A 15065-nucleotide genomic window follows, 5' to 3' on the forward strand; every position below is an offset into this window, starting at 1 on the left:
CTTGGGCTCTGAGTGAGCTGCATTTGCCTCTGTTCTTGGGTTCTGAGTGAGCTGCATTTGCCTGTGTTCTTGGTCTCTGAGTGAGCTGCATTTGCCTGTGTTCTTGGTCTGAGTGAGCTGCATTTGCCTCTGTTCTTGGACTCTGAGTGAGCTGCATTTGCCTCTGTTCTTGGGCTCTGAGTGAGCTGCATTTGCCTCTGTTCTTGGGCTCTGAGTGAGCTGCATTTGCCTCTGTTCTTGGACTCTGAGTGAGCTGCATTTACCTCTGTTCTTGGTCTCTGAGTGAGCTGCATTTGCCTCTGTTCTTGGGCTCTGAGGGAGCTGCATTTGCCTCTGTTCTTGTCGTCTGAGTGAGCTGCCTCTGTTCTTGGTCTCTGAGTGAGCTGCATTTGCCTCTGTTCTTGGGCTCTGAGTGAGCTGCATTTGCCTGTGTTCTTGGGCTCTGAGCGAGCTGCCTCTGTTCTTGGGGTCTGAGTGAGCTGCATTTGCGTCTGTTCTTGGGCTCTGAGGGAGCTGCATTTGCCTCTGTTCTTGGGCTCTGAGTGAGCTGCCTCTGTTCTTGGTCTCTGAGTGAGCTGCATTTGCCTCTGTTCTTGGGCTCTGAGTGAGCTGCATTTGCCTGTGTTCTTGGGCTCTGAGCGAGCTGCATTTGCATCTGTTCTTGGGCTCTGAGTGAGCTGCATTTGCCTCTGTTCTTGGGCTCTGTGTGAGCTGCATTTGCCTCTGTTCTTGGGCTCTGAGTGAGCTGCATTTGCCTGTGTTCTTGGGCTCTGAGCGAGCTGCCTCTGTTCTTGGGGTCTGAGTGAGCTGCATTTGCGTCTGTTCTTTGGCTCTGAGGGAGCTGCATTTGCCTCTGTTCTTGGGCTCTGAGTGAGCTGCCTCTGTTCTTGGTCTCTGAGTGAGCTGCATTTGCCTCTGTTCTTGGGCTCTGAGTGAGCTGCATTTGCCTGTGTTCTTGGGCTCTGAGCGAGCTGCATTTGCCTCTGTTCTTGGGCTCTGAGTGAGCTGCATTTGCCTCTGTTCTTGGGCTCTGAGTGAGCTGCATTTGCCTCTGTTCTTGGGTTCTGAGTGAGCTGCATTTGCCTGTGTTCTTGGTCTCTGAGTGAGCTGCATTTGCCTGTGTTCTTGGTCTGAGTGAGCTGCATTTGCCTCTGTTCTTGGACTCTGAGTGAGCTGCATTTGCCTCTGTTCTTGGACTCTGAGTGAGCTGCATTTGCCTCTGTTCTTGGGCTCTGAGTGAGCTGCATTTGCCTCTGTTCTTGGGCTCTGAGTGAGCTGCATTTGCCTCTGTTCTTGGACTCTGAGTGAGCTGCATTTGCCTCTGTTCTTGGTCTCTGAGTGAGCTGCATTTGCCTCTGTTCTTGGGCTCTGAGTGAGCTGCATTTGCCTCTGTTCTTGGACTCTGAGTGAGCTGCATTTGCCTCTGTTCTTGGACTCTGAGTGAGCTGCATTTGCCTCTGTTCTTGGACTCTGAGTGAGCTTCCTCTTTTCTTGGTCTCTGAGTGAGCTGCATTTGCCTCTGTTCTTGGGCTCTGAGTGAGCTGCCTCTGTTCTTGGGCTCTGAGTGAGCTGCATTTGGTGAAATCCTTGTGATCTGGAGTTATATGTACCTGGGTTGTCTCTATCTTGTCATGTGGGGAGAGCTATATTTGTGATCTTGTGGTTTTCAAGAGTGGATTAGGCTTGGTACCACTCTAATGGTCTAAGACAAACTGATGTTGCCTTTCTTCTTGTGATCTATGATGAGCTTTACTGTTGTGTTCATCTGCTCCAGATATGTTCTGTGAAACCTATAGTTGCAAGGGAAAGGCTAGGTATGTGCAGGATTTCCATACTTATGGGATGTTAATGTACATGAAAATGATATCCGGAAAATAGCCAGATCCATTCATCTAATGAAACCAAAACATTGCAGTATTTTAATTTCAAATCGGTTAAATCCTGAAGCCCCAGAAGTATGAACTGGGTAGATTTAATTGTATCATTTTAAAATAAGCAAATAAGTGATGTCTGGTTATTAATAGAGATTAGTTACGTGTACTCTTCATGTGTGTGTGACTACTTTGGAAGTTCATGTTTGTATGTGCTCCCTTACTGAAATCCATGAATATATGCAGTGGATGATGAAATATCTGAATGCTTCAATAAAGTATTGTCTTGTCCATCATGATAATTCACTAAGGGCCAAATGTATGTCAGCTTTTAGCGGTCGGAAACGGAAATTAGGGCAGTTTTGCGACCGCTAAATAGCCTTTTCACATGTTCTAACCCTATTTTGGGAGTTGGTAACCGATTACCGACTCATAAAATAGAGTCTGAGAGTCGCTATTAGCAAGGAGCGTGCCAAGGGCGATTCGCAAGGGCATGTATGATTGCTTTGCGACCGGAATGCAGTTGCAAAACAATGACAGTTTTCTGCCTACTTCCAAGTAGATGGTAAGCCACTCGCAAACAGGAAGGGGTCCCCATGGAACCCCTTCGTGACTCGCAGCGAAAACGTTTTTCAAGAGCGGGCAGTGATCCACGGACCACTGCCTGCTCTTAAAAAGCGAAACAGAAGAGTTTCTTTTTTCTACTTGAAATGCATCCGGTTTTCCATTAAGTGAAACTGCTGCATTACAAAGAAACAAAAAAATATTTATTCAAAAGCAAACACAGACATGGTGCTCTGCTGTCCTCACCAGGCCACCATCCCTGTGTTATTGCCGATTCCCAATGGGTTGCAAATTGCAACCTGCCTCATGAATATTGATGAGGCAGGTCATTTGTGATCCCATTGGGAATCGCCGGTGTTTTTGACACATTAGTACATTTCATTTTCCAACTCGCTAAAAATCGCAATTTGCGAGTCGCAAAATGTAATGGTCAGACATCTGGCCTCGATGCCCCCCGAGGGGACTGGAGCCAAGAAATCTGTGGTATTTCCCATGCATGCAGATTAAGACATCTTACTTTATAGACAGCTGCTCCTGTCAGTGGACACCTTACTGTTCAGGCCTCTGCCAGTGCTCATGGACAGTTGGCCATACACTGCACTTCGACGTCCCATGGACAGTTGGACATCCAGACCGCTCATGCTACCGTACCCACGGCTTCCAGTACTTGGACCCATCTCAGGCCACTTCTTGTGAACATCTTACTACATAAGCATCCTCCATTACTTCTCTACTTTTGACCATGCAGGCCACTTTGTAACATAAGTTCCTGGGGGCATTAATCCGCACAAGCCACTTGCATTGCTCACTGGCATCTTATCGTCCAAGCCGCTCGTGCTGCTTTATGTGGTTGCATGCCAGTCTGTCCGGCTTCTTCTGATCCGTTCGGTGTGAGTCAATGACATCCCTCAACAGTTCTGTCGAGAATGAAATCATAGCTGATGACAAAGGAATAAGTTTGACCAACCTCCAAGATTTGACTTTGATGTGTTCCAGAGAGAGTTGTGTAGTTTGTAAATTGATCGACATAACGTAAGTGATATGTACTATGGAGGCACTCCCATAATTTTAGTTTCCAGATGTTGTTCATATGGTGATATTACAACACAGGTGGCACCAGGGATGTAAAATCTTACATTTCAGAGCAACAGTGAGGTAATGCTCAAATGCACGGTGAGGACCTCTCGTCTCAGTAATGGGATAGGCAGGTCTTAATTTAATGCTTGTAAGAAGTAGTGAGGTTTTCTCTGATTACTTAAAGATAGGCTGTAGTGTCTGAAGTGAGGGTATAAGTGTTTCTCCTGTTGGGGTGGGGAGGAGAGTTTGTGTAACCATGTATATTCTGTAATTGCAGCTCTCCGTAGAGTGGTTTGTCGGCTCCTTCCTTCCAGTGTAGGTGTGCCAAAACATGGGCAGTTAGATCTTTTGATGCAAGAGAAGTAAAATGGGTATTTGATTCATGTGTACACTGTTTTCTGGCATGGGAGAAGGCTGCCCACAGTTACTGAAGCAGGACCTGAGTGTACATGCACAGGTACAGATCACACAGTTTGGCCACCAGTTGTCATTTGAACCAGATCTGCTTTGCAAACATCCTGTTTCATGATTTTAAGGCAGCTGAAACACCTTTAAACATCATTGTTCTCTCTTATCACACTGGAATCTCCCACAAGTCAGTGGCAAATTACTGCACTGTGCTCTCCCACTGATGGCTTATAGCAAAGGACATGCACCCATCTCAGAGAAATCTTACCAAACTGGATATTTCTACATTTCTGAGGCATCTTACCATGCAGGACAATCCCACTATTCATAGATATCTTAATGCACAGGGAGCTCCAACATCTCACATGTATCTTACCACACAGGACACTCCTACATATCACATTTATCTTTCAACACGAGACACTCCGACATCTCTCCGCACAGGACCCTCCCACATCTCTCATATATCTTCACAAAAGACACTCCCACATCTCACATATATCTTTTCACACTGGACACTCCCACATCTCATATATATCTTACCACACAGGACACTCCCACATCTCACATATATCTTACCACACAAGACACTGCCACATCTCACATGTATCTTCACACAGGACACTCCCACATCTAACACATATCTTACCACACAGGACACTCCCACATCTCACATATATATTCACACAGGACACTCCCACATCTCACATATATCTTACCACACAGGACACTACCACATCTCACATATATCTTCACACAGGACACTCCCACATCTAACATATATCTTACCACACGACACTCCCACATCTCACATATATCTCACCGCACAGGACGCTCCCACATCTCACATATATCTTCACAACAGGACACTCCCACATCTCACATATATCTTACCACACAGGACACTACCACATCTCACATATATCTTCACACAGGACACTCCCACATCTAACATATATCTTACCACACGACACTCCCACATCTCACATATATCTCACCGCACAGGACGCTCCCACATCTCACATATGTCTTGCCACACTGGACACTCCCACAAATATCTTACCGCAAAGGACGCTCCCACATCTCACATGTATCTTACCACACAGGACTCTCCCACATCTCACATATATCTTCACACGGAACCCTTCACATAGGACACTCTCACATATATCTTCACATAGGACACTCCCACATCTCACATATATCTTACCACACAGGACACTCCCACATCTCACATATATCTTACCGCACAGGAATCTCCCATATCTCACATATACCTTCACACAGGACACTCCCACATCTCACATATATCTCACCACACAGGACACTCCCACATCTCACATATATCTTACCGCATAGAACGCTCTCACATATATCGTACCGCACAGGACACTACCACGTCTCACATGTATCTTACCACACAGGACACTCCCACATCTCACATATATCTTACTGCAAAGGACACTCCCACATCTCACATATATCTTCACACAGGACACTCCCACATCTTATATGTATCTTACCACACAGGACACTGCCACATTTCACATATATCTCACCTCACAGGACACTCCCACATCTCACATATATCTTACCGCACAGGACTCTCCCATATCTCACATATATTTTGCCACACAGGACTCTCCCATATCTCACATATCTCTTTCCACACTGGACCCTCCCATATCTCACATAAATCTTACCACACAGGACACTCCCACATCTCACATATATCTTCACACAGGACACTCCCACATCTCACATATCTCTTACTGCAAAGGACACTCCCACATCTCACATATATCTCACCGCACAGGACACTCCCACATCTCACATATATCTTCCCACAGGACACTCCCACATCTCACATATCTCTTACTGCAAAGGACACTCCCACATCTCACATATATCTCACCGCACAGGACACTCCCACATCTCACATATATCTTCACACAGGACACTCCCACATCTCACATATCTCTTACTGCAAAGGACACTCTCACATCTCACATATATCTTCACACAGGACACTCCCACATCTCACATATATCTTCACACAGGACACTCCCACATCTCACATATATCTTCACACAGGACACTCCCACATCTCACATATCTCTTACTGCAAAGGACACTCCCACATCTCACATATATCTCACCGCACAGCACGCTCCCACATCTCACATATATCTTACCGCACAAAACACTCCCAAATCTCACATATATTTTACCGCACAGGACACTCCCACATCTCACATATATCTTCACACAGGACACTCCCACATCATATATGTATCTTACCACACAGGACACTTACACATTTCACTAATATCTTACCGCACAGGACACTCCCACATCTCACATATATCTTCACACAGGACACTCCCACATGTATCTTACCACACTGGACCTTCCCATATCTCACATATATCTTTCCACACTGGACCTTCCCATATCTCACATAAATCTTACCACACAGGACACTCCCACATCTCACATATATCTTCACACATCGCACTCCTGTACTCCAGAGAGGTCCTACCCCACAGTAATCTCTTACTTCTCACTGATGTCTTACAGTATGGGTCAATCCTACTACTTATTTGAGGACTGGCTGTCCAGGCAGCTGCACTGCCTCCTTTCTCCTCGTGCCTGTACAGACCGTCATCAAGGCATGTGCTGGGTGGGTTGTCGGTTAACCAGTATGTGTAGAAACGATTTTGTGCCAAAGTCAAATATTCCATCACTTCACATTGACAGTTGAGAAATTTTACGTGTTTTCTTTTTGTAAATATAGTTGTTTTCCCTCAATGTAATGTTTTATGAGCTACTAGAAATTAAAAGCTAACACATGTTCCTGTCTGGCCAGTGTTGGAATGGAGGCGTGGTGGCAATCTTGGCATTGAAACATCCATGGTGGTGGATACATGTGGTCCTCGGGACTTGCATGACGAAGTGAAAGATTTTCCGTCACCTGCAGGAGCTCAGTATGGAGCCTGCTTCGTTGTATCATTCTGGAGAACTGGTGCCTTTTGTTTCCTGGGCATGGGATTGTCCTCTATAGTACTTTATGGTCAACTCATCGTATGATAGCTCCTTGCACCTTCATCATAGACTTCTCCAGACTTGGCTTTTAATGCGGATAAACCTTCCTCGGAATCTAGTGGAGGTTCCCCTATATCATTCGAATGTCTGAGCTCTTAAGGGTCTCTCCTCTCTGTCAATGTCCTCCATTGGTGATTCAGCTCCTTGTCTTACTATGTTATATTGCTTTGGTGTAGTCTTTGCATTCTGCTACATGGGCAGTTGCTTGCGGTCATAGGTTTTTATAAAGAAAGTTAATCGCTCTGCTCAAATCATTATCCATCTTCATAGACTCCCTCTGGAGCTAGGCACATGTCTCCACTGCATTGTAGGCCACTCTCTGCAAGTTTCTTTTTAGAATATTCAGTTTCCATGTATTTGAATCGTCTTTGAATAGTTTGTGTGTTAACACTTCTGGGCAGTATGGCGCGCTTTCTCTGTTTGCACTATAGCGTACCTCTAAATAGGTGCACTGTGTGGAAACAGGGAAAGTGCGCCGTATTACAGTGAATGCGCTGCCTTCAGGGCAGCCGCGAACTCGTGCTGCCCTGGGACAGCGCATACAAGTGCAATACGGAGCGGCTGCTTTAAAACCACTCCGTGTTTCACAGTATTGTTTAAGAAAGTAGTCGATCCCCTTGCAGTCGAGTGCAGTAAGTGACTGCACCCGCCTGCAAGGAGAAGTTTGGGGGTGTTTATGGGATCCCCTTTCTCCCCTCCAGGTGGCTGCCTATAGGAAGCGCACTGAAAGTGTGGCACCTTTTTGAGGCGCACTTTCAGTCCACGTCCTAAAGGCATGTTTGCCTTTGCGCATGCATCCATAATATGACACAGGCGCAGAGGCAAAGAGATTCCCTCATTTGCATGGGGCTCGCCCTCATGCAAATGAAATAACGCTCTTTTGAGATAGCGCAAGCGCTGCATGTGCGCCATCACTATCAGTATTGCAGAAGGGACCGCAAAAGCGTCTTTGGCCCCTTCCGTAGTACCTAAGTGCCCCCGGGGTGCACAAAGCGGGTGCTCATGCCCGTTGCTTCCCCAGGGCACTCTCTGTAATGCAGCCCCTGATGGGTTCATCATCCCATAGATTCTTCACTTTATGAATGTGTTTCCACTCACCATACTGATCTGAAAGCTTTTTTGAAGCAGTATTTCTCAAGCACCACCAGGTGGCACTATGTAGTATCAGCCATGCTTAGACCACCATCTCCCATCGGAGTGCTGGGTCTCCCACTTTTCTAACAATTTGTAAGCGATCATGATAGATCACTGGGTCATCCAGCTAATCAGCAAATGGTATACCTTACCTTCTCTGTCCCTTCCTCCAGGCCATGCTCTCAGGCACACGCTTCACATCTGGAGGCAGAAGGTCTTGCCCTGCTCAACAACTGGCCATAGAGTGGCTGCCTCTAGAAGAAAGGAGCACATGATACTGCTCCCTAACTTCTTAGTCCCCAAGGATGGAGGTCTGGGACTCCTTAAGCAGCTTTGCATGACAAGCCATGATGGCTACATCTTCCTGCAGATTCCTCATCATTTGAGTACTCCTTCCAGGCTGCAGATTTATCCAGAAACTTTCCGTAGTAATAATTTGCCATCGCTATCAGGTGAATCCACCTCGCTCCAGCGGCCACTACTCTGGAGGTAATATCACCACTGTATATTAGGCGCCAGTGAGTGCGCTGGCATCAGTTCCTGTTTTTCTGCACCTCACTGACACAGTCCGGAGTGCTCTCTCTGTATCTTACTGATAACTTCCTCAGCTTTCATCATTGACTAGGTCAAATGTGTCCTTAGAGGGCATCATACTTGAATCCTTTCAGATTTGCATATTAAAATGCCCATTCATATCCCCAGGATGACTTTGTGTGTTTGATGACACGGCCTTCAGTTCTTGCACCTTTATGCATGTGAAGGCCATCAGGATCCAGGAGGTGAAATGTATTTATGACTAAGGCTCGCAGAGAGACTCCAAAGTGGGATTCTCCTTCCTCAGATAAGTCACATTCCCGGGAACATTCTCCCAAGAAACATTTAAAAGTACCATAGAAAGGAGAGGTCATCTTCTCTGAAGAAGCGGTTCTGTACTCAGGAACGTTTGGAGTCTTGAGGTTGTTTCCTGAAGCTAAACTCTTTTCTAACATTGGGCAATCCTTCGCTAGGCATACGTGGTGAGCCTGGAGTTTCCAGATTAACTGGCTGGCCCCACGCAGGTTGAGGCCTTCCAACCAGTGCTGCTGGATCTTTTCAGGACGGCTCCGCAACCCTCTGGGCTTCTGCCAATGAAAGATCCCTTCCGGCAGGTTTGGCAACTCCCAGGGCAATGCCTTCACACACGTTGGCCAGAGTGCCTATGGAGAAGTCATAACTGGCTAGGTACCGTCCCTTTCGCTTGGGCCCTGCACTGCTGATTTCAAAGCCGACAGTGACACCACTGATGGAGCCATCTTAGCACCAGTTGATGGGTGAAAGCATCATCCTTGGACAAAAGAGAAGGTCAAGGTTAATTTTAACGATGAGCTCTATTGTGATCACTTCACCAGCGTCCACAGGTTTGCTCGCTTGGAGTAGATTTTCGGTTCAGATTCTGCTGCCTTGGTTTTGCAGGATGATGAATATTGCCACACACAAGTTGATGACCCATAGTCCAGTCACCTCCTGTCAACTTACAACACTGATGCTGGCATCTACTTTAACTTAAAAACTCCTCATGGCCTGGATCCTTCACCGGGGGGGGGGGGGGTCACTTCTTAACATTCTGGCCATGCTCTTCAGAGGAGGTTCCATCTCTTACCACAGCTGTAAGGAAGGCAGCAGCGGCCTTGGAATTGACTGTTCCTCGTGCAGATGTGAAGTCTAATATTCTGATGGATATCTTGTAATGCTTCACAGTTTATGCATAGCCTTTGCCTTCATTTAATTATGCTCACCAGCCCCACCTAGAACCTATTATGGCTGCATGAGAGACTCCATTTTTGGGCCCAGCAGACCACAGGCAGCTGCCAGATGTCATAGGCCTACTCTGGGTGGCCAGCACCCTCTGTCCTCCCACCTATCATTGGAGAATCTGAATGTTCAAATATTGTCTTGCAAGCAAATCGCCAATGCCTTTCCTCCCGCCCCCCTAGACAGGGAATGCAAGAAGTGAGACTCCTTTCATTGCTAATTTTTGCTTCCAGCAGCTTGGCTCTCAGTATGGCTAATGACACCTGGCAATTATGCTGATACATCCATGTCTTATGGGACCTGTCAGATCCTTTGATTGGTAGCCTTCCATGCCATATGAAGACATTGTCTGACCTAGCCGCATCAAAACAGATCCTGGAGTGTGGCTCTGACTCTGCAGGCACCATTGCTGGATCTATGGGGACTACTGTCTCACTGCAACCTAATCTGGGAGGAGAGAGGTTAATGAGGAATCTGTGGAAAGATGATGTATCGACCAGAAATATTGTTACCAATGGTAACTGACTTTTTTCATCTGATGGATTAGTCTTCCCGGGGGTTTCCTCATCTTATGAACAAGTCCTAAAGCAATACCTCCCTGGGACTTGGGCTAGAATAGTGATGATGACCCAAAGAAGCCATGTAATATTGCTGCAAGCCCGAGCTGTCCGGCAATAGTGTTTGACAACATTATGCAGTGATGACCACATGTCATCCTTTCAGATGTCAGCCATTGGAACTCCTCTGGTGAGAGCTGTAGAAGTAGCAATGGCCCTAGTCGAGTGGGCACAAATGCCCTGTGGAGGGCTATTATTTGCTAAGGCGTACCAAATCTTGAGACAGAGAATGGCCTACAAGAAATGGTGCGTTTGGTTACTGCCTTGCCCTTTATAACTTCAGCGAAGCCCATAAGGGTGTTGATCATCCACTCCAAGAAGGATAGAAGGTTAATAGACTAACCCATGCGAAAGGCAGATATTGCCTTGGGTAGGAATCATGGGCAAGTACGAAGCGCTAACTTATCCATGTAGGAATATGAAAAGTGGACAAACTGAGATGGCATGAAGCTATTGCCACCAATAGTATTATCTTCAAGGTGAAAAATTGACCTGGGTAACTGTGCATTGGCTTGAATGGAGACACAATTAAGAAAACACAAGATTAAAATCCCACTGAGGAACAAAGAACACAGTGGGAGGAAACCTTTTAGAAAACAACCCACTAGTGGTAATCTAAACAAAGATTTCTGGTGAAGGAGACATTTAAAGGTGTATAGGACAGCTAACTAGGCATTAACTGTAGCTATTGCTAGAGCTTGCTGTGCAAAAGCTCCCGCAAATCACAGGACAAGAGAATCGTGTCATTTGAATGGATCTAGGGCCTCTGTCGCACGCAATCAATCAAATGTGTTCCAGCAACAAGCAGGAACGTATTTCATAGCGGGTTTCCTAGTAGCTAAGATGACTTCATCAACTTCATGAGGAAGGCAAAGGACTCTAGCTGGTACCTCTCGCTCCATGTGTGCAGCTGCAGTGACATTGTGTTGGGGTGAATGACCTGAACATGCTGCTGTGAAAGCATGTCCCCCCTGTGTGGTAGAAGAAGAGGTGACCAAATGCTGACTGCCGGATTCTCCTTGCCCATTCAGGGGTGATCAGGATCCACTGCTCTCGATCCTCCTGTACTTTCAACAGGCCATCCAGCAGGACGTGTATAGCACACAAGTGGGGGCGCTTCCTGTTCCGGGCTTTGCTCAAGAGATACACAAATGGAAACTCCAATAGGGAGCAGACTGCCTCCGTCACTTCAGGGTGTTACTTCCAATTGTTGTCTTCCAGGTAAAGACAACTGAGGACATTCGTTCTCACAGTGAGGAAGCCTGTGAGATGGGCCATTACTGGGAAGACCTCCTGTCGATGAACCCTTGCCCACACACGGACTGACTGCCAACACAGGGTCTACGTCCCCACATCACCCTGTTTGTTCTAATAATGGATGCTAGTGATGTTGTCCAACAGAATTTGGATGTTGCCCCAGAGATGGAACACAGAAAGGCCTTCAGGACAAGATGGATTGCCTACAACTCGAGCACGCTTATGTGAAGGCATGACTCTGACACGGACCAAAGACCATGCGCAGTTGCAAAGATGTGTTCCCCACCTGGCAAGGAAGCATCCATGACCACATTAGTCTGAGCATGTAAAGGGCTCCATGGACGACCCTTCAGAGGTTTATCAAAGTCCATCCACTAGTGCAGATCCTGATGGACTGACTGGTATGAGGAACCAGACATACGAGTCCATGAGGCCTAGCAGATGCAAGTCTTGGAGGAACAGGATTCGAACTTGAGTCAGCCACATTGACATAATCGCCCAAATACCCGCGATTCTCTGAGGAGGAAGAAAGACCTTCATGAGGGTTGTGTGGAGCACCATCCCAATAAAGGTCAGCCTGTGTGTGGGAATGAGGTGAGACTTCTGGACACTGATGGGAAAGTTTGCATAACGGAGGAGAGTCATCTTCCCCTGTTCATGGACCAACTTTGGGGATTGCACTTTCACCAGTCAGTCATACACGGACTCCTCACCTCTGCAGCATAGTTTCCACGACCATCAGCACCTTAGGAAAGATGCGTGGATTCGTCGCCACTCTGAACTGGAGGACCGCAAACTGGAAGTGTTCAGACCCCAACAGTGAACCTTGAGGAGCGCTTTGGGGCGAGGAGAATCAAAAGATGAAAGTAGGCCTCCTGGAGGTCCAGTGATGCACGGTCTGTGCCCTGAATTTTAAGATCCAAACATATGCAAACATTTCATAATTGTTTTGGTTGCTGGTGCTTTCTTGGCTCATCTCGCATACCTTAGTAGGGTGTGGAAGAAGTACCCGGAACTGATGCCAGCTCGACAGTTGGCGAGTAATGCACAAAGACATAGTCACATCTGGGGGTGGAATCACGACACCTGTTGGCTTTGAAGAGCTACTGCGGAGGAGCAGTTTTCCAGACTACTCTGGTGCCTGGAAGGATATTCATGAGGGGAGGAATCTGCAGGATTAATCTGTGTTTTCCTTTGTGTACATTAGATTCTGCCAAACATGTTTTGGATGTATTATTATGGCATCTTCTGTTCCCCTTCAATGTGGATGGAGAATGCTAATGGCCGGTCGACTCCAAAGTCTGCTGCAGACTATGACTTCACCCCAGGACCCCTGGTGCCTGTCAGCACCTTCTCACACACCCCAGGAAAGCCGAGGAACTCTGCCAAGGACATCTGCAGGGAAAATAAAATGTGTTAATATTTAATATTTGCTTTTGAGGAATTTGAGAAAAGGAAATGGGGAAAACGTGCAATTGTGAGGAAACCTCCACGCGAAGGATGCTTTCTGAGTGGAAAGGACCTTCAATTCTTCATCCATTCTGATCTAGTTGCAGTGATGCTGTGTATGTGATAATGTCCACTGAGCGTGGTATTAACAACAATTAACCTGATTAATTCTAGCAAAGCAGAAACCAGGTCCAGACTGGCCACACATAATCCCTCCCGGCCTATTGGATGCAGGCATTTGCCAATAGCAGCATGGAGAGATCAGTGCAATCCTGATAAGCCAGTGCCTCCGAGCCTGGGGGTGCTGCAGGTTGTGAGCCTCGCATGGGTTTACTAGGAAGGGATTCAGGGTGGAGGGTTTTATTCCCACCATGTTACTCATGTTCTGTGCACTCAGCAGCATGTGGTCACTCTTAGAGGCTAGGAGGTTGTAACACCTCATCTCAACAATCAATCCTATTGGGAAGTGGAGAGCTGAAACACACAACAGATTCCTGTAACATTCCCGCTCACCATTCAGTAACCCCAGCAGGCTGTTGCCACTGACTGCAACAATTGGTGGAAATAGAAGCCAAAAAAGGATTGAACTCCAAAAGTACTCCACGATGCTTTGCAGCGGTGCAAAGTACGATATAGGTTACAAATAAGAGGAAGATATCCAAGACTATTGTCACAGGCAAGTAAGTTCATGTTTGTTTCAGGAATGTCTTCAGTGCGTTGACTGTCATGCTCTTTTATCTCTTCCTCTGGGTTGTGGTGCTTCATTCTGCCTTCCTCATACTCTGTGCTTCTCTTGTATTTTACAGACCAAACAGGGGAAGCACGTCTTGTATGGCTGCAGTGAACTGTTTAATGCCGCTCAGTTTCTAAAACAGGTAACTCATTCCACAACTGTTTGTGTTATACTGTGTGATGCGGGATGTGAATTGTGGTGTGCTGGAATGTGGTGTGCGATTAGTCCATGTATGAGTCCTCCCTTAGTGTACAGAGACCAGGGTGCCCTTCCTTATGTATACCCATTCAAATGAGAGCAAACATAATGAATACCGCAACTTTATTAAGGAGAAAGTTTGAGATCACATCAGATATCCTTTTGTGCCTTCAGGCCTTAGAGCTAGTGCCATGGTAGTCTCTATCCCTGGTGTCTCAGAAGCCAGGGTGAGAAATTTACCCTGTTGCACCTATGTCATGGTACCCAACCACACGTTCTTCACGTCCTAAATGTTCATTGCTTACGTCTGCTGGGAACTGCCACACTGCTTTATAATTTAGGGGTGTTTTCATGCATGTGTCCACTGTCTCACCAGGTTGAGACTTTAAGTTGCAGAGAGCGTTTTCTACATTGAGATTTATTGGTTTGCAACATTCAGTTCTTTTCATGTTGGTTTTGCCAGATTTGTACCCCTTGCCCTTGTAATGGAGGATATGCACAGTTCGAGGCAGATCCAGAGTGGTCATAAGTTGTAGGCAGTGAGACTTTCCGAGGGTACTTGCAGACAGGGTTCCGTACTGCATTGGCCTGTTTTCCCACGTCAAAGATACTACATCATGAGCATGTCACCGCTGCTTCAAACTGACCCTGAGGGAAAGCAACTTGTTTCATTCAACTGAGGGTAAACCATTGTAAGGAGCTGCCGTCCAAGCCTTTCTCTGCCTCAGCATTGAGTCTGCAGACTGGACATTAAATCATTCTCAATAGTTGTTGAGTGCTTTGGGACAGCGACAACACTGCTGAGTGAAGCTACCTTCACAGGATGTTAAAGATCAGTCTCTTTGAGGTTTATGCCGTCGA

General features: G+C 46.6%; 1 protein-coding gene across 1 annotated transcript in view; it reads left to right on the plus strand.

The window, feature by feature from the left end:
* The window catches only part of SCFD1 (sec1 family domain containing 1), an 836081-nt gene that overhangs the window by 809378 nt on the left and 11638 nt on the right, over window positions 1-15065 (plus strand). Inside the window, exon 24 of the mRNA XM_085627369.1 lies at window positions 14080-14148. Coding sequence (XP_085483495.1) covers window positions 14080-14148 — 69 coding nt within the window. The remainder of the gene's footprint in view (window positions 1-14079; window positions 14149-15065) is intronic.

The sequence above is a fragment of the Triturus cristatus genome, chromosome 9, assembly GCF_964204655.1.
Source record: "Triturus cristatus chromosome 9, aTriCri1.1, whole genome shotgun sequence".
Taxonomy (NCBI): Eukaryota; Metazoa; Chordata; class Amphibia; order Caudata; family Salamandridae; genus Triturus; species Triturus cristatus.